We start from the raw sequence: 24,307 nt of genomic DNA, 5'->3' as shown, positions 1-24,307 counted from the left end.
AAATCATTGCTGTGGTCAAAAGAAAACGGGAATAACTTCTGCCCAGAATTACCGAGATTGTTCATAGAAAACATGTGACAAGCTGGACAAACACAGAGAGAACAATAAAATAAAAAGCAGAAATGCAGACACCATAATGCTAAGGAGTCTGGAACAACAATTAAGCTAATGAAAAAATCACATCTGGGTTTCACAAAATGCCATTTGGGCACTGAGGAAAAGGAGAGGCTCAGCATGGTATTCAATTATTGTGCTGATTGTATTCTCAGGAGCTGCTGTGCAGTAACAGGACATGGAAGTATTCCTTCCAGCTGCCAACTTCAAAGTCATGTTCCTGGAGATGGGTCTTGCCACCATTCACCAAGTACATCAGCCAGCAAGAAAATGGTTTACACACATGAACTACCTTAAAGATTTTCATCAGCCGCATGAAGTTTGTGAATTTATGGCTTTTCAAATGGCACTGACTCTGTTTTGAGATAGACTGGAGTATTCAAAACTATAAAGGCCCAGGTATCTACAATGTGAATCTGCAAAGTCTTGTTTAAATCTCAGAATTCAAAGAAGGGTGAATAAAAAGAGGGGAATAAAAAAAAAGCTTTAAATAATGCTTCAGCTTTATACCCTCATATAAAGACCAAAACAGAGTTTGCAAAAGGATTGATGCTTTCATTAGCTCTGTGGCATGACTGATTTTATCACCTTCCTCTTGACCCAACCCATGTCGGATTGATAAAGCTGCACCAACACAGCTCATCTGGAAACCCTCTCCGTCTATCGGGGGAAGAAAAAGTGCTAGAGATAAACAGCGGACTTCAGTCACCAGGACTGTCAATCCAGCATGGGATCTGTGGTACCTCTCTCTTCTGAGGGGACAGGTCTTTTGTTGTTCAAGTGGGCTCCACCCACCAACCCAGGATTTAAATAGATTAGCATCTGTCACAAGCACAACTTTAAAAAAAATGATAAGGGGAAAAATGAGGAGTTATTTAACAACAAGCAACAATGATCCTGGTATATGGTTAGGGAAACTGTGCAAGTTCAGATTCTCATCTCTGAGTCAATGCTCTAGTGCACTGGATCGTCACAGTACAATTTTCCCACACTTGAGTACACTGCTTTTTACTGGGTTTTAATAGCTTTACTTTGGCTTGACATCTATTACACTATCAAACAATTTTTTTTTAATGCCTTGACCCTGATTGTCTAATGGAACATGCTCCTCTCTCTCTACTTCTCAAAGTACGCAGGGGAAAAGACTGCTTAAACGTTTTGCCATTTCCTAGTTACCTCTCTGTGCCTGACTAAAAGAAGCCAGCAGGAAACGACATTATCACATTACACGGCTCAGCAGTTCCCTACTCACCCACATGCGGATCAGCCCCTTTGCCTCACTGCACCGAGTAGTCAGGCCAAAGCAATAGCAGCTGTTGCAGCCAAGTGGGTTTTTGGCATAGAGTCCAAACATTCCAGACCTGCACCTGTCACAGTGGACACCTTCCACGTTAACCTGCAAGAGAAAGAGCATGGGGAAGAGCTTTATTTAGACACACCAAAAAACAAAACCAACCCCCTGCCCCACATCCCACGCACAATAAAGGGGTTTGGATGAGAACAGTAGGTTTAAAGAAAAATGTAAGGCTTAAGGTTTTCAGCCTCCAATCACACATATATCATACCTCTATCCACTAGATAAGTATGGGCAGAGGATGCTGGCTCCATGTTGGTCGAGGTACGTGTAGGAAAACAAATTGCACTTTTGATATGGAGTGCTTAGCAGCTTATTGATAAAAATCAGTGAAATTATGCCCTCCAAAATTGATGGGTTAATCAAACCTTTTGTCTGCTATGAGTTTATCTTGACATGTCAGAATAATTAAGGTATGGGACTAACTGTACTAGCTGAGGAATTTATTTTTATAGAAATATCAAGGGCGGAAAAACGTTCCCACTTTCTCTCTTCATCTGATTGTTTTTCCGCATCACTGAACAATATTTAAAGGGCTGAAATGTGCAGCTATTCACTGTTGTAATGTCAATACTTTTAATTCCACTACACCATTATTCCCAATAAAGAAAGCTAGACTGTATAGCACTGGATGTACCCAGCATTTACACTGAGCCTTTTTGAAAGGATTTTTATACCAGTTCTGTGGCATTTTAACACTCACAGGCAATATTAAAGAGCTGAATATTTTATTTAAAGAACAATGTCAATATAAAACATGCCAGGAAAAAAATCTCTATTTCTATTACTATCACCAAATCAGAGTATTAAAATTGAAAGAATGTTGACTATTTATCTAATTTCATTTACACCATTTGTTTAACCTTTTTTCTATCAGCCTTAAATGGTCAATGTCACTGCTTTTGCTCCTACTCAGTTACGGTTTCTGATTCTTATATAGGAGCACCATGCTATTGTGTTTGGATTCACAACGATGCCAGGATCACGTAAATAAAGACAACTGCTTTCATCAAAATTTTAAAACCCAACCAACCAAAGAAAACATTTCTTTATAAGGCTTTGTAAAAACCCCTTTCTCCCTTTGGGAGCTATACTTTAGGCCTAAAATGTGTTGACTAATGTCCATTTGATAAAAGAATTATCAAGCAATAATAGTAATTTCAGCTCCCTCTTCCTTAATTACTAGCTCTCTACTCTTTCTGCATGTCTGGATGTTGAAACAGAATGAAGAATCCTAAAATGGAGTCACTCCGATGAGATAATGAGTATTAATGTGACAAATTCTATAGCCCTTACTTAACAAAGCTCCCACTGAAGTCAATGTCCCAGTAAGGATTAATTAAGGACTATGGGATATGGCCCAAATGTTGCTATCACCCAAAAAGTCACTCTAATTTGCTAAAGGGCTGGTTCTGTGCACTGAATATGGTCAACATGGTAACAGTTCTGTAAGGACAGGAAGAAAAACATAAAATAAGAAAAAAAAATCTAAGTCGAGGCCACATTTGGGAATGTGCTTTATTAAACTTTAGTAGATAAAAGAGCAACATAGTGTAACACTTAGTTAAATGTTTGTTTCTCCCTCTAGTTGCAAGACCCTTGGCCAGGATAAAAGAGCTACTATTACAAGCAACTAACAGAGTTTGTGTTTACTATAGGTCCCAAGCTATCTCACTGACAAGTACAAACTCCCATTAACTTTGAAACAGGTTCCAATGGCACCATTAAGTCAGCTTGCATACCTCATTGCCTTACCTTGCAGCTGCATTGCCCTGTACCATCAACACATGAACATTTTTCCATCTCTGCATCACAAGTCTGAGGATCAGTCCCTGCCAGCAAGCAGTCACAGGGAATGCACTGTGGGTATTTCCAATATCCCGGTCTGCACTGCGTGCATTTGTCCCCAGAGAATTTAGGGTGGCAGGAGCAGCACCCTGTATCTGAGTTACACTGGAAACTGAGGGATCCAACCACACTGCAGTCACAGGCCTATAAAGAAGAGAGAGATGACAAATTAAAAAATAGATTTTAATCACATTTCTTGTGGGAAGTCTTGTCATTTGCAGCCACAGATGAACACAGGTTACTTGGGAGTTTGTATACATTAATGTATTTCCAATGTTAACAGCAATGCATCTGTATCAGAAGGCCGCAATCTAGTTTGGGTAAGGGAAGGGCCAGGAGCAAAATTACATGTATTTACAATATTGTTTTCATCATATTTTATTTATCACTTGAGGCTTATGCATTGTAAATGAACCAGTCTAGTGGCCAGGTGTGCGGCTTCTGAGTCTGAGGTAGCAGAGTGAGAAATATAATGTGCTTTGTTAAACCCACAAACAAATCTTGACATCTGGTGCAGGGCAGGCTTAGACAACACTGCCAGAACTGCAGTTGTCATAGGTCTCAATCCCAGTGCCACCGAGTCCCACCAGAGCTAGTGCAATGATTATTAATTATGTTCCAGTGCATGGACAACACATTTCACAGTGCAGACAGAACTGACTTTGCATAGGGTCCTATAGAGAAGCAGGTAGTAAGAGAAGCTGAAGACCGCCAAAGGGTAGAAGAATCAATCCCTCAGTACTATCATTGTGACTACTCGGTAATGCTAGCAGAGAACATTCAATTTAATCGGTGGTAGGATGGGAGTCTCATATCAAGAAACTTTGCTTGCAATAGCAACATTGTTCCAGTGCCAATAGTACAAGTTGCCACAGTAACTGGCACGGACACACGCTCACTAAAATTAAAGAAGTAAAGCTGGCAGGGAGAGGGACAAAATTTGCAGATTTAGTTTCCACTCAAAATTAAAATCTTGTTAACATGACTAGCTCCAGCATTCCATCTGAATTCAAAAGACCTGCTCACAGCACTGGTCATTTACATGACAGACACGCACTCAATCTTTACTGACTGCAACAGAAACACTAATGGTTAGCAAATGTTTGACAGGCTGCTGTATAGTCTAAGAATTAAAACCTTTTCAAAGCAGTAGGCTTATTCAATAAATTATGCTGGAAGATAAATCCTAGAGAACAAATTGTTCACCACACATAGAGATAGCTTGGGGTACAATATCAAAACCTAAATAACAATCACATACGTTTCTTTTTGCAAGGAATCAGTTTTATGCAGCATTCTCCAGCCTGAGAGTTATGACAGGCTCGGAAACTGTGCTCCACTAAGAGTTCAAGTGGAGTGGCCATTCACATCTCACCTTGGAGAAATTAGTTGCAACATGCTAGAAGGGAAGATGTGACTGATATATCATTATTAATTTAGGTAGTGCCACAGCAGCTGCCATGCTAATACACTCATACAAAAGACAAACAGAGAATGGATTCCACAACTCAGACAAAGGTCTTCACCCCTATTAGGCTGGTTTCAAGCCAAGCATTCTAGATTGCAGCAGAAAGACAAAGATTTTTACAAGAGGAGCTTTAAACACACTCGGAAAAGATTCTACATAATTAGTTAGCAGCTTGAGCTAGATGAGAAACAACCCTTTAAGGAAGGTCATTAATGGTATATGACTACATTCAGGCAATGTACACTCTAAAGGCGTAATTGCAGCAGTATTAAACCCCATTTTGTCAAGGTGAGTGGCAGAAAGGAACAGATATTTGAACTTGGCATAATATTCACTGTCACTAGTTTTCAGCCTTGGCTGAATGATACTCACCTTACTTCAGTGCATGTCATTACCATATCTTTCAAATCTACCCCCTGCCTGTCTCACATCCTTTCATCTTTTCATCCCCTCTCCTTTCTTCTCTTCTCCTTCCCTTCTTTTTCTTTCTTAACCCTTGTGACAAACTCTTGTGGGATTTAGATGCTCATAAGAAGGTCTACACATCTCTTACAATAAGAGCATACAACCCGGTTTAGAAAGCACTTTTTAATTGACATCATTGCTCTTTCCTCCCCTTCCCTCTTCTAATTAATGGAGATATCCCATCTCCTAGAACTGGAAGGGACCTTGAAAGCTCATCGAGTCCAGCCCCCTGCTTTCACTAGCAGGACCAAGTACTTATTTTGCCCCAGATCCCCAAGTGGCCCCCTCAAGGATTGAACTCACAACCCTGGGTTTAGCAAGCCAATGCTCAAACCACTGAGCTATACATGTCGACGGTCTCCTTGCTGGTCTCCTTGCCCTGAAGTCCAAGGTAAAATTCTCATTGATGTCAGAATCATGACCTGAGTGAATTTGTTCTGCACAGACACAATATATCACTTGTTACTGTATGTCTGTACTTAATATAAACAAGTTGTGATTGTGACAAATATGGCAATTTCCTGCAATATCCTGGACAAACCTTATTGAATTAAATATTTTAGGAGTTTGCTGTATTAAAAATGCAAATGTTTATGTATTATTGTGGGATTGTATGCAATGTCTCTAGGGAGGAGATCTGACTAATGTAATCCCTGGGAAGTGTTATGAGCTTCAAAAGACTGTTTGAAACAATGAGAACTTTTAAAGTTAAGTGGGTTCTCCAGGAAATCTCTAGGGGAGGTGTATGCAAATTTAACTCCTCCAGTTATGCAACCCCCCCCCCCAGTCTTTTGAAGCTACACCCTGAGGAGAAACCTATTGTCTATGAATCAACTATTACCAAGTCAAAGACCCAGACTGTATAAAGGAGACACTCTCAGATTCATGGATGTTGTGCGCCATGGTGATTATGAACTTGTAATCACTGGCAACCCCCTAGGTGGAGTTTGAAGAGCTGGTCACCTGCCAGAGCCCTTCCTGCAGTCAGGGTGTGATCTCTGGTAAGCTTATTAGCATGTGTGTAGGTTCTGTTATTATTTTTAATATGTTTTCTCAGTAGTGCTTTCATCTTAAGAAGAAATGCACTTGCTTTGAAAGAGCTGCACGGTAACTTAACTGTGGGCAGTTATGCTGTTTATAGTCTCCGAGGAGGGAAGGCAAAGTGGCTTCCTGAGTCAGTCTGCATTGCTGATGAATTCACAGCGTAGGCAGGGAGCTGTGCAGCCTGCCCATCAGTAGGGAGAGAAATGTGGGTCCGCCCAAGAGAGGTGATCGCTGGAGTGCTAGAAGACTAAGAGTGGTTGTCCTTGATGGACCATAATGGGGAATACAGGTACAGTTGCCCTGAACTGTGACAGTAATCTTCCCAGTTGTGTTAATATACCTATAATACGGAAATCATAAACAAACAATATCCAACGGCTTCAGCATGGATGAAAGTATGGTACAAACAGATCTGCTGATGCAGCAAATAACAGATTGCATGCCAGGACAGAGTCTGCAGTATTCAGATACAGGTCATCAGCACCTATATTGTTGCCCTGATTGATACCAAAACTCACAAACACAACCATGTGGCTCTTTACAAGCCTAGAATTGCATTGTAGCTTCAAACTACTGTACTTTACCCCATAGAAAGCATGGAACACACAGAGAAAATAAGAGATCCACTCACCTTGCACCCGCTGACAATGTCATGACCCCAGTAATTTGGCGCACATTTATCACACTTCTCTCCTATGGTATTGGGAGGGCACACACAGCGGCCGGTGACTGGATCACAATTATTACCAAGATGGGAACACTCACAAGCTTCAGGGGAGAGAGATGGAGAAATAAAACAGAGATAAAGACACCCTCCCTCCCTGACATAGAGAGAGCAAGGTTAAGTCCATTTTCATCAGAGCTTTCACTACATGACACTTTTCTGTTGTCATATATCTATATGAAATAAAGTTATTCCTTCCTCTTTTGCCCTTTTGAAGTCTAAGGGTTTCTCTCCACTTCTTGTTGTTCTCTGGAATTTCTCTGCAGAGAGGCTTACTGTAGCCAAGCACCTCTATTTTAAGAGGGAGATATTTAAAAAAAAAATCTAATCTTCCTGGCTCCCCTTTTTTTCATCCTTTTGCCTCCAAAGAGGTGGCAGAAAGATAAAAAAGGAGGCAGTCTGACTAAATATCCTACCACTGAACTGATTGCAACTCCAAGTGGTGCTAATACTGTGGACAGCAGAAACCCCACATGCACCACTGTGATCCTCTTTAGTTGCATCTGCTTCAGAAGCAGTTAAATCAGTAGAACAGAAATCCAGTTCCCTTTCTTCACCACATTCTGATTTTAATGGCCCTGTAATAAACTCTTCAAACACAATTAGATTCTGGTTTCAAATAAACTTGTAAGTTTAAAACAACGTAGTACAGCAATAGAAGAAATAAATCAATGAGCTGGATGATAAAATCCAGGATTTTTACCAAGAGAATGCTAGCACTAAAGCTCTAACTGGAGCACTTATCAGAGATAATGTTGCTATTCATAGTAAACCAGACTTTATGGAAAAAATTATTAAATCTACAAATGTTTGGATTCTGGGTATTCCCAACTAATTGTGATTGAAGAACTATCAGTTAAAGTTTCAGCTCTTTTAGCTTTATTGGCTGGAACTGAGTCATCTTAAAATATAATGGGCGAGATTATGGTCAATCGAACACTTCCATGAAGGCTGGCCCAGGGCAACTCTTGACTCTACATCATGGGTAGCATCTTGGGTGGGAGAGCTGCTTTCACAGGTGGGTGAGGAGTGGGGGCTCTGACCAATGCAACTGCATCAGTGTGCTGGAAGAAGTAATTTGCTCCAGGTCCATAGATTCATAGATTATAAAGCCACTGGTATCATCTAGTCTGCCCTCCTGTATGATACAAGCCACAGGACTTCCCTAAATTAATTCCTGTTTGAATTAGAGCATATTTTTTAGATTAACATCCAGTCTCAATTTAAAAATTGTCAGTGATGGAGAATCCACTACCACCCTTGGTAATTCCAATGGTTACTGACCCTCGTTGTTAAAAATATAGATTGTGCAGGTACAGGGTTAGCACAGGTAACTCCACCCTCATTCCCATACTCCCCACTACAGCAGAAAGGGAATGAGCAAACAGCTCCTGACTCTGAGTGACTATCTGTTCCCTGGTCTATTTCTAGGGCAGCACAACAATGTACTACCCCTTGCTTAGGGTTTGTGGCACAACCACAATTTAGCTCACTGAACAGATAAAATATACCAATAAAAAGCCTTCTATTGTTCAAAATATTTCAACCCCAACCAGAACTAGATAATGAGCATGGCATGGAGATGTAACAGTTGGCTGTGGTTTGGTAAAAATTGATCTCTCTAAAACAAATCATTTGCTGTAGAAAATTATTAAACTTTTCCCTTGAACCTGCAATGACTTTCATGCAGATGGACTCCTGTGCCCACACAGCTCCACTGACTGCATGCTGGCGTAGCGGCCCAGCCATGCGGAGCTCACTGATGGACAGAGTCTTTGTCACTTGAATTCTCTTCTCTGGACTCCCAGACTTTACTACTATTCCCTACAAATGTTATTTAATTAAAAATAAATTGATATTATAATACACAATAATTTTAGAGTGAGACCTTAATAAAATAAATAATAATAATAAAAGCAGAATTCATTTGTTGTAAGTGAAGAACGGGATTCACATGTAGAAATCTCATACATCTTTTCTCTATGGATGTCAATAATATATTGTGATACTTTGTTTTTCTATAATATACCTTTGTAAGTTTTATGTTTTTTTTATTATGCCAAAAATCTCTAAATTACATTCCTCTTGGATAAATGCTAGATAAAAGAGGCCCAATATTTTATTTCTACACTTAACTGTCTCTTTGGTGCTCATTTTCATGGAGTTTTTTTTAGCATGATTTGATATACTTAAAAACATTCCGTCTTTTCTATGTGATTCATTATTCAATTCCTGAATTTTTTGTCTTTTGAAATAACATATAAAAAGCTTACTAAAAATAAATGAGGGGAAAAACTGCATTTTTAACAGAATTCCTTCCTGTCTGTTTTCTTCATTTTAGAACTTCTAAAAATTGGAGTCTTCCTAACATTTTAAGTAGCTGGATTTTTTTCTTTCTTTTTTTTTTTTTTACAATGGCTCTCTCATCTGGTACAAAACAAATATATTTCTGTCAAAACCCCACCCAAAAAAAACAAACAAAAATAAAACCCCTCCCAAAACAAAAAACTCCCTTTTTACCTGGATTGCTTTCCCAGCTTAATATACTGTCTTAAACTTTGTCTTTTTGTGTTTGGAGAAACAGAATTTAAGATTTTAATGTAAAATCTCATTTATTGTCCTTTCATGCCTCTTACCCAACTACATGAAAAACATTTTGTAATGAGTGGGGAAAACCTGTATTTAAGTATTCTGATTATCTGTAGGATGATGAAAGACAAAGATTTCACAAAAGGGATGTGCTTTCTAGTTCTGTGACTGTTAGAAGAAGAGACCAATCATTAGGGTTGGCCAGAAAACAAGAATTCCATTTAATGAAAAACCTTGAGGTTTCCACATTTGTTTCTGTTCCAATGTGGAATGAAACCAAAACTTTCAAAACTGAGCTAGAGACAGAGATACTAACTCTAGAGCTGTGCCTGATTTGGGACATGTACTAACCACAGGGCTATAAGTGTCAGGACCTCTCTCTGACCCAATGAATAGTTAATTATTTACACAAAGTGGAACAGCTCCAACAGGACCGATCAACTGAAGCAGAGTCTGATTCTATAACCCAGTGCTTTAGGCACTCCCTAGGAAGCAGGAGAGCCAGGTTCAAGTCTCTGCTATCCCAGATTTGGACCAGGGGCTTGAACCTGGGTATTCCATATCCTACATGAGTTCCCCAAACACTGGGCTCCTGGCTATTCTGGGTGGATCTTGAGCTCTCTCTACTCCTCCCCAAAGAAATATGGACCTGAGAATCTCTCTTGACAGAAGCTTTGCTGAAACTGATATGTTTCTGTGAAAAACTTTGGTTTCAACACACTGGCATTTCCTGACAAAAAATAGTTGGTTGGAAAATTCCTGACCAGCTCTACCAATCATGAACTCCATTCACAGTTCTCTTGTTTTATGTGCTAAGAGGTTGATGATGGCAGTTACTGTTAGAGCTGAGTGAATAACTGATTTTTTGGTTCACAGGAATTTTTGGAAAAAATGAACAAAAAAGTAATTTCAGGTAGAACTGAACACTAAAATTGTGAAAATTTGGGCAAATTTAAAAAAATCAGTTTCAGATTAAACAAAACTGATTTTGTTTCCCATTCCTTTTAAGGGCTTATTTAACAAAATGGCCAAACAAGGAAGGGGTACTGCCGCTGCCCTCCCTACAACTTTAGCCCTGTGGTTAGGGCACGGGGGATGTGGGAGACCTAGATTCAATTCCCACTCTGGCTAATGTAGAGAGGGAACTTGAACAGGGGTCTCCCACCATCCAAAAGACTGCCCAAGCCATTGGAATATGGGATAGTCTGGTGTGGGTCTTCTCTCAGTCTCATCTGCTGAAGCTATTCCTTACTTCATGGCTAGTCAGTGAGTCTCCCATATCCTAGGTGAGGCCCTAACTACCAGGACAGTGTCCTTTTCACTCTCTCTACCCCTTATTCAGAGCAGGGACTTGAACCTGGGTCTCACAAATTCCTGGTGCCCTAGCCACTGGGCTATTATTGTAGGGCTCACTCTCTGACCAGAAATTCCATTCATGACCTGAGAAACCTTCCCGACTGATCATTTCCACAAAAAGTTTACATGAATCACCATTTTCTAATCAAAAACTGTTTAATTTAAAAATTCCTGACCAGCTCTGTCCCTATGCCTTTTATGCATACCCATGATACAGCAACTTGGCTAAAAAGAGGTAAGAGTGGCTTACTCCATATTATCCTGTTTTCTCTCTGTATGCAGCTCGGCTCATGGCAATGGCCCCACCTTAGATATAGCATAGGATAGTCCAAGGAAGAACATGCTACAGATTGAGAAGGGAAAAATCTGCAACAGGCCATTAAATGGAACCTGATTGTTTACGTACGAGTGCATCCTCCTTCTTCAAAGTTATAAAACCCATGAGCACAGCGATCGCATTTCTTTCCTGCTACGCCAGGCTGGCAATGGCACTGTCCGTTCTCATCACAGTCGAAGGATTTGGAACCAAACGAATTGCAGTTACAGGGAACACATCCTCTAGACGACTGTAGACCAAATGTCCCAGGCTGCCACATAAGATAGAGGAAGAGCATTTAGTATAGACAAGGTCTATCTACAGAACAAAGAGTTAAACAGTAAAAGTGCTGGGAGCAGAGGGTTTATTTGAGTTCTTTCCTCCTCAACAGCAATAAGAATAATCTGAAATAAATTACAAATAAAGAGCCAGATCCTAAAGCCTTTGAGTTGAGGACATGACGTATCTTGCTGGCTCTGATCTGAGTAAGGACTTAAGAATTTGATCCAATGTTTATTATAATTAGGGCACTTTGTGTCGCTGTGTAAGCCTACTGAATTTTCCTATGATGTCTGTGTCTAGAGCCTTCCTACACATGCAGAAATGGAGGGCAATCAGATTGCAAACAGCCTCCCAAAAACATATTCATAAGGTATCCCTAAGTATAGCAATTTATTTCAGCAGGGAGATTTTGAAGTCTGCTCTAAAAGATCATTTGTAGAACTTTGCCATTTAACCTGGCTGGAATGCCGGCTCCATCTTGCTGAACTGAATATTTGGATTGTGATATTATTGAAGGTTATAGTCATAAGCTAACTGAATAAATACAAATACTGACTTGCGCTTCAGTAGTCTGCTATACGCTTTGCACATTATCATTATGATTTTTATTACATTTGTCTGATTTAAAGCCCATTCTTGCTCCCACAGAAGGGAAACAGGATGGAATGGGAGGCTAGATTTCACCTCCTTGGGCCAGGGACCATTTCTCACACATTTGTCAAACGGTATATATGACTACAGCACTCTGTGAATAATGCATAGAGATAACTTACAAAAAACAACTGAACCCTGTATTTTGCTGCCAAAATGGGATGGGGGGGGAAGCATCAAGGTAAAATTCACAGGCCAAATTCAGCTATGGTATAAGCGAATGCAACTTTATTTACTTCAGTGTGAGTTGCATCCTTTTATTCTAGTTTTGAGTGTTGTCCAATATTTTCAGGGCAATTAAATAGCTCTGACAGCTGAAGATAAAGCTTATCCAATGAGCCTCTTGTTTCTCTTGTTTTTATTCTTTTACTTTTTCTGCATTAACTGCTACAGGGGCCTTCCAAAATCAAAATCTGAAGACAAATATTCTGCAAAAGTTGAATATCAGTGGTTATAACACTAAGGAGCTTCCCCCTTAACCCTATCTGTATAAAGGGAAAATACTTGTGAAGAAAGGAAGATAAGGCTTTAATATATATCAAACTGGACAGATCTATGCTGAGCTTTTGACTGATAGGTTAAATTGCTGACACTGAATTAGCTGAACAGAAGTTCTATGGCAGCACAAAATTCTTTGTATTAAAATGATGAGTTCAATTTTACATTAGGTATATGTTTACTGTGAATATGACAGGGAAACTAAACTTTGCATATAGTGATTTTGTCATTAAAGTGCACGAGGCTGTGGGGGTGGAGTATTTTTGTTTAGCTGAGTTGATTTTCAGAGAATGTTAAACTCCAGAACACTGTGGATTTCATATTCTGGCACAACATTTAAGGAAAAATCCAGGTAGCTAGCTTGCTACATCTCAGTGAATGGAGACAGTGAAAAATTAGATATAAAAGAATTAAAACTATTAGTTAATATTATTTCACATTGATATTAAATTATGGAGAAAGGAGAAAAAATCCTATTACTGTATAACCTAGATTGATAGGGTTAGATCCTCAGCTGGTCTAATCGGTGTAGGTTGGTTGAAGTCAATGAAGTTACAGCACCTGAGGATCTGACCCACGGAGGCAAACGCTACCCTCTGTTGTATGTGTGAAACCCCATTGTCTTCAATGAAATACCATGCAAGCAACTAAATCCTGTGTACTGAAATCTGATCCATGAAGGAGGAATCCTCAGATTCCACACTGCCACAGGGATCACCGACATGGATCAGATTGCTGGAACAGGGCATCTGGGCAGAGGTCAAATGGAAGAATCATGTGAAAATGAATGAAGGGTCATACATATAACAAGTAATTATCCAAATTTTAATTTCCAAATTCTATAGTGATATGCTACACTGGTATGTACTTTCGCGTGATGAAACATAACAGAGAGAAAGGAATACCCAAACTCATGTAATTAAATTTCCAGGTTCAATTAAATCTACAGACCATCTCTAAAGATTCCTTTCATAAGAGGAAGAAATAGAATTCAAAAGAAGAAATGTGAATATGCAAAATCTCAGGACAGCCATTCAGATTAATGCAGCGAAGTAAGCATAACCCAGCATGCAGCTCAGCTCTCAATGAAAGGTTTGATAGGATCTAATAAATTCTGTTTATCAGGGTGAAAAACAGTAAAATTGGCTCACAGGCTAGAACTGCACAGCGTGAAGGAAGGAAAGAAGGATCACCAGCATACTGTATTTTCTACAGTCATGAGTTTTGCAGAGTGAAAGGCATTCTGATAAGTCATGCAGTCCCCCTCCCCTGCCCCCCAGATTAATCCTCAATAAAATCTATTTATGTACTGAAATTAATACTCTATTTTATAAGAATCACATTTAACAGGGAGCAAATTTCTCACTTCTAAGACCCTGGATATAAAAAAAAGAAGTGTGCTGAATCTTTCTGAATATACTATTATGTTTTGTCCTTATGATGGATGTTCATGTGTGTGTGATACATGTGCAAATGGTATTTGTGCGTATGGTTTTGGGTAACAAAATTATATCCTAAACACTTCCATTTAGGAACAGGGCATTATAATTACATCAGCTTCAAAAAAGGCTGCTTTGACTAGACATGAAAAACAACAGGACTATCCTGATAATTGTTTTCAGTTTGGGAAATAGATTCTTCAAACGTGCACTTTAGCCAATAAAAGAAGTCAACCCAAGTAGCTAGCATGTGAATTACTGAAAACTCAAAGTCTACTACATATGATGCTCCAGAACCCCTACATCTGTTCATCATCATCAGGATTGATCCTTCTCCTGGACTAAACTTCTTGGTATCTGGAATCAGTAAAGATATAGGGTGAAATCCTGCCCAGATAAAGTCAGCGGCAATACTCCCATTGACTTCAATGGGGCCAGGATTTCACCCATAATTTCTGTATGTGTCACTATTGATTATGTTGTCTCTAGACTTATTCTGGTATTTATGGTTTTGCCTATATTGCGCTTTGGACTAGGTTCAATCCTGAAAGAGTGTAAATATTTTAGAAGTCTGTATTTGTACCATGTCATATTCCTAAACCTGTTAATTTAGCATAGCACAGAATGGGTGTGAAAACCTCCAATCACTATTTGGGAGACCCCATGCACAAACAAATCCAGCCCATGCATCACACAGGTTTTCTGATTACCAAAGCGACAGGCCTGTAAGCACCCCGGGGGCACCCGCTGGTACCAGTGAAGCCCCATCTCTGAGAAGGGACTTGGATTTGCTGAGTGGCCCGTGGATTTTCTTTCCGTTTATGCACCTGTCTGCTGAGCTCACAGTGTTTACCCATGAATCCTGATTTGCAGATGCATCTCCCCGACATATCACAGCGCAGTGACATGGATCTTAAAGGACTGCAGCCACAGGGTATGCAGAATTGTTTTTCTGGGGCCCACAAGTAGTTGGGCTTTAGGAGTGAAAGGCAAAAGATAGTTAGCCAACAAAGGCAGAGAAGTGATATGGAAAGATGTTGAGAAAAAAGTGTGGCATTAAACAAAGATTAGCTCTGCATTTACCATCTGATAACGTACTTATGAAACAAAATACACAAAACATTGAATTTCATAATGGGAACTAAAATATAAACTCTATGGTTAGTATTAACTAGCTTTAATTATTGTATGTGCATATTGTACAGCAAAGGACAAATTCTGCCCTCTGTTATACCTGGTATGTTCCACTGATATCAGTGGCCCCCTTAAATGAAACCTTTGACTAATGTTGAAAATCAAAGTGGGGCATTTATGGAGGCCCTGATTCAGAAATCTACTTGAGTAAGTACACAGCTAAGTGTGGAAATAATCCATTCCATTTCCATAGAATTCCTCAAGTGCTTTAAATTAGGCACCTGTTTAGGTGGTTTAACAGAGAGGGCCCAAAGCCAGGAGTTCTCACTCGGCAGTCTGTGGAGCTACAATAATCTATGAAGCATTTCCTAGTGGTCTGAAGAACAAAACACTTTGAAAATCAAGGATTTGGGGACTGGGCTGTTGGGTGGGTCCATAAGAGGAACTGTCTTTTGCAATGTTTTCCACTTTTGAATTAATGCACCAAGACAACAGGCAGTTTTGCCATAAAAATCTTCATGCCATGAAAATCTTCACAATGCATAAAGCACAAAATTCAATGCAGAGATGACAAGCATTTGCTTTTTTGCGAATCAGCCAGTCTCCTTTGAGGCAGTAATTTTTTCCTCAGGGCTCTCATATGTATTACCTTTTTCATATACATTAAGTATTGATATATAATTTTCAGGTGACTTAGAATAAAAAGGTATACATGTTTATTACATAGAAAGTGGCATATTCATTTAGTGCTGAGTTTTCCTCCAGAAAACTCCCAGGATACACACTGATCTCCTGCTATAGTAATAAAAGCATTTAACTTTTGTTTTTCTTTGCCTGGAACAATCCATAATATTTTTTTTAAGTGGAAAAGCACTTAGTCATGTCAAACAATGGAGAAGAGTTAAATGAAACCCCAGTTCTGATTACTCACCTTACACTCATCACAGCGACGCCCCACAACATTGGGCTTGCACTCACACTGCCCTGTCTGAGAGTTGCAGATCTCTGAAAATGAGCCATTGATGTTGCAGTGACATGCTACAGGGAAACAGAGTTGTCACAATTCACTTTGTGAGGACATGAAATGCATAACAAGTGAAAGATTACACTCCAATTTCCTAACAGTTTTTTTAAGCCAAGCATCTACAGTATTAGACTTATTACTGGCAAGGTCCTGATCACCTTAGACTCTCGATGAAGATAAAGGCGATTCAGGGTACTCAGCACATTACAGAACCACACCCTATGTTAGGATTAGTGCACCTCTAACTGTACATTATAAAACTATATGCACACTGAGGAATTTTGCTTTGAGATAAACCAAATCATTTGCACGTCACCAGAATCCAAAAAAAGAAGGAGAGCATACTATTATGGACATGTTCATCTATAATCAAAGGTCTGAAACTTTTACTTCCTTCTCTATAGATTATATGCTCAAAATCTCATGGAAAGCTGAGGAATGAGGAACAGATCTGCTGAAACCCACTGCTTTTAAAGAGCAGCCTGTCCACTGTACCAAATCTTCGTATCAGCAGGATGGTGGATGAGTAGCGATGAAAAGGTACAGGGTTGAGGTTTAGAGAGTAGCTTGTTGTAATGCCCAAAGATGAAACTGGAGATCATATGCTTCCATGCCTCCATCTCAGCAACAGGCATTGTAACTCAGGTAGGCACCCTGCTTCCATTGCCTGGCCCCCATCCAACCCATACCCAATCTCACTTTGAAAGAGCTATGGAAAGGAGTTACTGCTTCTCAAGGCAGTATACTTTTTGATGCATTACATCCTAAGTTCTAATGCTCTGAGAGAGGAAGAACTTGATGCACAGCGAGGCTGTTGTACCAACTCCTCCTCCGACTCCCTTTGATCATGCCTCTCAGTTACACAGATCAGAGAATACATAATGGTTATAGAAGGGAGAGAGGTGGCTATATGATGGTGAGGAATGTGACCATATAGACACTTTTCACATCCCCCTTCACCTCCATGAACAGGACCATTTGTCTCCCTTCTTCCCCAGGAGAGGTGTTCATATAGTCCTGTACTTTTTATAGTGTAAATTCCCTCTGCCTATCAGGTCCCTGCTCCAGTATCTTTTGCCCCTGCCAGCTTCCCTGAATGCCTATTTCTGGTCCTTTTCTCAGCCCAACTTGACAGTTTCATTTTAAGAAACACTTGTATTCCTAACAGTACACATTGTGATCACTATTAAAAAGTTAGCATCTCACATACCACCACATGGCATTTCAGATACTACAGTTGTTCCTAGTCTATCTATGGAGAAATACTGCAGTCATCTCACATGACTGTCAGATCTGCACATAAATGCTGGCTCTTATACAGAATGGTATTTTCTGATTTTTTTGATGTGCTATGTGATGATGGTCACTTCCTAACAAAAGCATGCGGATTTTATAACTTGTGAGTCTATTCATTGACCCATTTCCCTAGGTCTTTAAATAAGCACTTCACATCCTGGAATAAATACATATATACATACATAAATTAAAAACATCTTTTTTGTAACAGGCAAAGCTTGTTCATGTCTTCAGAATGCTTTAATCTACTTACATTTTGGGATATATTTAATGGAATACAAAGATTTAAAAACCCTTCTCCTGTAGATTATATCACCTGTACCTACTTTTCCCTGATTTTTTTCCCTAGGTGCATCTTTGGCTCACTTCCCTCGCCCTTGTATCCACCATTCCTCCTTATTGCCTTATTGTTTACTTTTTAAAAGTATCTACATTCCAAAAAGGATACATAATGATTATTATTACATACCTGCTTCAAAATAGCTTTCTAATTCTGAGATCAACAGTGTAAGATGGTACACTTATAAACCTCCGTTCTTAAAAGCATAACACAGGTTGTCAGCATGTAAGTCTATTGAGATCTTCATTGGATTTTTGTCTTTCACATATTTCCAAATATGGTATCTCAAGAATTTAAGACAGGAATTACAGTAAACTTTTTACATAGATCAGGTTATGTTATTAATATCATCATACTCAAAATTCCACACAGTGTACTCCTAGTTTGACTACAGATGAGCTCTTGAGAAGGAGTATAATATAGTGGTTAGGGCAGAAGTTGGGAGTCAAGACTCTGGTTTTTTTCCCCAGCTCTGCCACTGGGCAGGAGTAAGAGTAGCATGTATTTAGTAGTATCATCTTCTAAATTACAGATCCACACAAACTGTATTTATCTCACTTAGACACTGCCCACTGATTCACCTCCACTGTTATTGTTCAAACCTCTGAGCAACTTCAAAAAGTTGCCATTTAATAAAATAGCCTGTCAGGGAAATGTTTTGTTCTTTCCAGCAAATATGGAAATTTCCCCCCAAATTACATTGGTCAAAATCTATTGTTCATATCATATACACATACACTCACTCATCTATCTTTATCTATAGTATGGTACACACCCTGGTTCTCATGGGAACTTTAAATCACCCTGATATCTGCTGGGAGAGCAATACAGCAGTGCACAGACCATCCAGGAAGTTTTTGGAAAGTGTAGGGGACAATTTCCTGGTGCAAGTGCTGGAGGAACCAACTAGGGGCAGAGCTTTTCTAGACCTGCTGCTCACAAACCAGGAAGAATTAGTAGGGGAAGCAAAAGTGGATGGGAACCTGGGAGGCAGTGACCATGAGATGGTCGAGTTCAGGATCCTGACACAAGGAAGAAAGGAAAGCAGCAGAATACGGACCCTGGACTTCAGAAAAGCAGACTTTGACTCCCTTAGGGAACTGATGGACAGGATCTCCTGGGAGAATAACATGAGGGGGAAAGGAGTCCAGGAGAGTTGGCTGTATTTTAAAGAATCCTTATTGAGGTTGCAGGAAAAAAACATCCCGATGTGTAGAAAGAATAGTAAATATAGCAGGCGACCAGCTTGGCTTAACAGTGAAATCTCTGCTGATCTTAAACGCAAAAAAGAAGCTTACAAGAAGTGGAAGATTGGACAAATGACCAGGGAGGAGTATAAAAATATTGCTCAGGCATGCAGGAGTGAAATCAGGAAGGCCAAATCACACTTGGAGTTGCAGCTAGCAAGAGATGTTAAGAGTAACAAGAAAGGTTTCTTCAGGTATGTTAGCAGCAAGAAGAAAGTCGAGGAAACTGAATGAGGGAGGCAACCTAGTGACAGAGGATGTGGAAAAAGCTAAAGTACTCAATGCTTTTTTTTGCCTGTCTTCACAAACAAGGTCAGCTCCCAGACTGCTGCACTGGGCAGCACAGCATGCGGAGGAAGTGACCAGCCCTCTGTGGAGAAAGAAGTGGTTCAGGTCGATTTAGAAAAACTGGATGAGCACAAGTCCATGGGGCCGGATGCGCTGCATCCGAGGGTGCTAAAGGAATTGGCGGATGTGATTGCAGAGCCATTGGCCATTATCTTTGAAAACTCATTGGCGATCGGTGGAGGTCCCGGATGACTGGAAAAAGGCTAATGTAGTGCCCATCTTTAAAAAAGGGAAGAAGGAGGATCCGGGAACTACAGGCCAGTCAGCCTCACCACAGTCCCTGGAAAAATCATGGATCAGGTCCTCAAGGAAACAATTCTGAAGCACTTAGAGGAGAGGAAAGTGATCAGGAACAGTCAGCATGGATTCACCAAGGGCAAGTCATGCCTGACTAACCTAATTGCCTTCTATGAGGAGATAACTGGGTCTGTGGATGAGGGGAAAGCAGTGGATGTGTTATTCCTTGACTTTAGCAAAGCTTTTGATACGGTCTCCCACAGTATTCTTGCCACCAAGTTAAAGACGTATGGGCTGGATGAATGGACTGTAAGGTGAATAGATGGCTGGCTAGATCATCGGGCTCAATGGGTAGTGATCAACAGCCCCATGTCTAGTTGGCAGCTGGTTTCAAGCGGAGTGCCCCAAGGGTCGGTCCTGGGGCCTGTTTTGTTCAATATCTTCATTAATGACCTGGAGGATGGCGTGGACTGCACTCTAAGCAAGTTTGCAGGTGACACTAAACTGGGAGGAGTGATAGATATGCTGGAGGGTAGGGATAGGATAGGATGCAGAAGGACCTAGACAAATTAGAGGATTGGGCCAAAAGAAATCTGATGAGGTTCAACAAGGACAAGTGCAGAGTCCTGCACTTAGGACGGAAGAATCCCATTCACTGTTACAGACTAGGGACCGAATGGCTAGGAAGCAGTTCTGCAGAAAAGGACCTAGGGTTACAGTGGACGAGAAGCTGGATATGAGTCAACAGTGTGCCCTTGTTGCCAAGAAGGCTAACGGCATTTTGGGCTGTATTAGTAGGGGTGTTGCCAGGAGATCGAGGGACGTGATCATTCCCCTCTATTCGACATTGGTGAGGCCTCACCTGGAGTACTGTGTCCAGTTTTGGGCCCTGCACTACAAGAAGGATGTGGAAAAATTGGAAAGAGTCCAGCAGAGGGCAACAAAAATGATTAGGGGGCTGGAGCACATGACTTATGAGGAGAGGCTGAGGGAACTGGGATTGTTTAGTCTGCAGAAGAGAAGAATGGGGGGATTTGCTAGCTGCTTTCAACTACCTGAAGGGGGGTTCCAAAGAGGATGGAGCTAGACTGTTCTCAGTGGTACTAGGTGACAGAACAAGGAGTAATGGTCTCAAGTTGCAGTGTGGGAGGTCTAGGTTGGATATTAGGAAAAACTTTTTCACTAGGAGGGTGGTGAAGCACTGGATTGAGTTACCTAGGGAGGTGGTGGAATCTCCTTCCTTAGAGGTTTTTAAGGTCAGGCTTGACAAAGCCCTGGCTGGGATGATTTAGTTGGGAATTGATCCTGCTTTGAGCAGGGGGTTGGACTAGATGACCTCCTGAAGTCCCTTCCAACCCTGATATTCTATGAAACACATCATTATGCAATTTTTCTCATCTCATCCAACTGTGATATTACCAGGATAATCGCTAGTGGTTTTCTCTGCCAGATTGTGCTGTTTCACACTACCATCACTAAAAACCAACCCAGAAGAATCAAATCAAATAGGCTTAGGACATTTGTTCAATGTTCTTAGATTTGATTTTTTTTTAAATACACTATGAAATTCAGAAATGCTGTGTGATAATATACAGCTGGGCCATCATTTGAAATGGCTAATGCAGAATGACAATAGCATTCTGCTTAAGAAAGAGCAGGAAACATTTCAAACAATAATCTCAGCAAAATTCATGCTTTGCAGTACTCTTGGATTTCGCTCTTTGATAAAAAGTGAAAATTGAAAACAAGCAAGTAAAGTCATAGTCCCTCTGATATTGTAGCTGCAGGGTAAACTTCATGGAATGCTGCTAAAGAAATATAAAATCTTATGCAAAAAGAAAATCCACATGAAAGATGGAGAGAAAATAAAGGCACAGTAACTGTGAACACAAGGATATGAATACATTGAGAGGCTCTACTGTCATCATAACTAACTACCAAAGCAACTATTGTAATTATGCGTTAAAATGTATTTATTTTTAATACGTTTTATTTTTTATTAGATGTTTTCATCATACTCTAGATTCTTCCCTTTGCAGCAGCCACTGTTGCAGAAATGTTCAAAGCTTCAGCCATGTCAGTGTCTGAGGGAGGGCGAGGCAGTAATGGGAGCTGTGATTGCACCTGTAGTTTGATATGTGAAATGCACTGCTTTTTATGTGACATTATATACTTAAAGTCTTAAATCATATGACATCATACCCATGAATTATTAACCAGTTCTGAGACCACTTGTGAATGCTGAATTTTTAGCACTGTCTAGGTGTAGAATATTTGGAAAACCCTTTTGTTTTTTAACCACTCTGTGCCTCAGTTTCCCCATCTGTAAAATCAAGAGAATGATACTGACGATCTTTGCAAAGCACCTTCAGATCTAATGAGGAAAAGTGCTACGTAGAAACTAGATATTAGCATTATAATTTTGCATATACATACTGTATATAGAGATAGGTATACATACATATCCGACTATATCTTTAGCTATATACACACACAAAATATTTTTATGCACCCATACAGCTTATGGACACACATGTATATCCACACAATGGAAAAACTTGATAACGTGTCAATAACAATGCTTTGAAATCCTTCATAAAAGGCACGCTATACACAAAGAACAAAATGCTTTACAATAATTAATTCAACCCCTAATGGAGAGAAGTATTATAATTGTATATCAATTAAACAGATCGCTAAATAAAGACCAACATTTTCAAAAGAGGCCTCTAATTTGGGGTACAGGCAGTCCTTGGACTCACAACACAATTGGTTCCTGAAAATAGCGTCGTAAGTCGAAATGTAGTAACTCGGAACCGCAATCCTCTCCATTGCGAGACCAAGTGTCATAAAATTGAAACCAAGTGACGTAAGTCGAATCAGGGTGTCAATTCAGAAACACCATAAGTGCCATTTGTCATAAGTCGAACATCGTAAAGTCGATAACTCCCTGTACTTCCATTTTTGGATGTGCAACTTTAAATACAAGTGGTTTGATATTCAGGGGTACTGACCAAAATCCTAATTTAATTCAAAGGGAGTTGGTGGTGCTCAGAAAGTATGGAAAAAAGTCCTTAGAGTTGGGGTCCCAAACTAAGGTACCCAAATTTTACAGACCACTTTTGAAACTGTGTGTCTAAATGACTTTCCCACTATCAAACTGCAAGTCAGTATCAGATAACACTACAAAACACAGTAGTGATGGCCCAAAGGTTCATATTCTAGCCAAATGCTCTAGAAACTGCAACCCATGCAGCATACTGAGGTAAAACAATTGCCTGATTCTCTTCTAACTTACACTAGTTTTACACCGATGTAACTAAATTGGCCTCTGTAGCCTTCTGATTTAGCCCAGTGAAAGGGGAGAATCAAGCCCTAAATGAAGTAAAATGTCCAACCAGTGGGCCTGAAAAACACATGGTCTTAATAGTAAATGGCAGTTGTGTTTACCGATTACTGTATCTTTTAAAACACCATTTAAAAAATGTAGCCCCTGCTGCAATACCAAACACACAGATTTATCCTTGTCACTGTTCACATGTAGCAGCATGCTTTTCAACAATTTCTACTTCCTATATACTCACTGAAACCTCTCCTTCCATATATAGATATAGATATATAGCATCGTTTTTACTTATATAAATATATTGAATCACTCACATGCATGCCTCCCCCCCACACATCTCAGGTACTCATTAGTTATGTGGATATGGAATATATCAGTTCTGTCAGGAGCAGACAGAGTTCAGGACTTACATTGACAATTCTTTGGATCAAGAGCATCTCCAAAATATCCATCAGCGCACCTTTCACAGTATTGACCTGTTATACCAGGTTTACATATCAGGCAAGCTCCAGATAAGCTGTCACAGCTGCCAGGAATGGAGAAGTCAAGGTTGTCATTACACTGGCAGGGCCGGCATGATCCTCCTGGTATTAAAGGTTGTCCAAAATAGCCGTTTGCGCACCTAAGACAAGAGATACTATCAATCAGGGTACTTACATAGTCCTGTTAGGAGAAATGTTTACAGTTTTGTTGTCTCACTAATCACTAAGGACGGTTTGATTTTCTTTCAAGTATTTGTTTTTTTTAAGTGCCTTAAAAAAACAGCACTGTGGATATAGAACCAGCTGAAATCCTGCCAGCTCTGCTAGTAATTAGATTTCAGTGGGGGTGGGTGAATCTTGTCACTGGCACTGAAGACGAGACAAAAGCATAATAAGAAATCTGTCTATTACTCCAGAGGAATTCAGGTCCATGCTGGAAAGCCTTTGTACAGCACATCATGTGTAGCTACCCAAGTAGGCTGCTTTTCTGTACTCACTAATCAGGAAGACTGACAATTCCCCTTCCTCCTCCCCACCAATCCCTAGCCATAAAATCTTTTTTTGGGAAAACAAGTTCACCTGATAATACAGCAGCAAATTTATTTGTTTTCCTAATAAATACAATAAAATAATAAACACCAAATCTGCTACATGGAACAATTGGTTTACTATTAGAGGGATGTCTGTCTGTCACACAGAGGTCAT

General features: G+C 39.9%; 1 protein-coding gene across 7 annotated transcripts in view; it reads right to left on the bottom strand.

The window, feature by feature from the left end:
* The window catches only part of LAMA2 (laminin subunit alpha 2), a 470,353-nt gene that overhangs the window by 146,017 nt on the left and 300,029 nt on the right, over positions 1–24,307 (bottom strand). For 4 of the 7 annotated variants that reach the window (XM_065588564.1, XM_065588566.1, XM_065588568.1 and 1 more), the window contains exons 19-24: positions 23,531–23,742; positions 16,214–16,320; positions 11,369–11,549; positions 6,925–7,061; positions 3,224–3,460; positions 1,367–1,510 (exon numbers count right to left, since the gene is read on the bottom strand). In XM_065588564.1, the coding sequence (XP_065444636.1) occupies positions 1,367–1,510; positions 3,224–3,460; positions 6,925–7,061; positions 11,369–11,549; positions 16,214–16,320; positions 23,531–23,742 (1,018 nt within the window). Of the gene's footprint in view, positions 1–1,366; positions 1,511–3,223; positions 3,461–6,924; positions 7,062–11,368; positions 11,550–14,858; positions 15,123–16,213; positions 16,321–23,530; positions 23,743–24,307 lie in introns of all 7 variants that reach the window. The other 3 variants (XM_065588563.1, XM_065588561.1, XM_065588562.1) reach the window with 1 other exon arrangement.

This window comes from Chrysemys picta, chromosome 3, assembly GCF_011386835.1.
Source record: "Chrysemys picta bellii isolate R12L10 chromosome 3, ASM1138683v2, whole genome shotgun sequence".
Classification (NCBI taxonomy): domain Eukaryota; kingdom Metazoa; phylum Chordata; order Testudines; family Emydidae; genus Chrysemys; species Chrysemys picta.
Note: the sequence above shows the minus strand (reverse complement) of the source record. Positions and strands in the feature narration are given on the sequence as shown.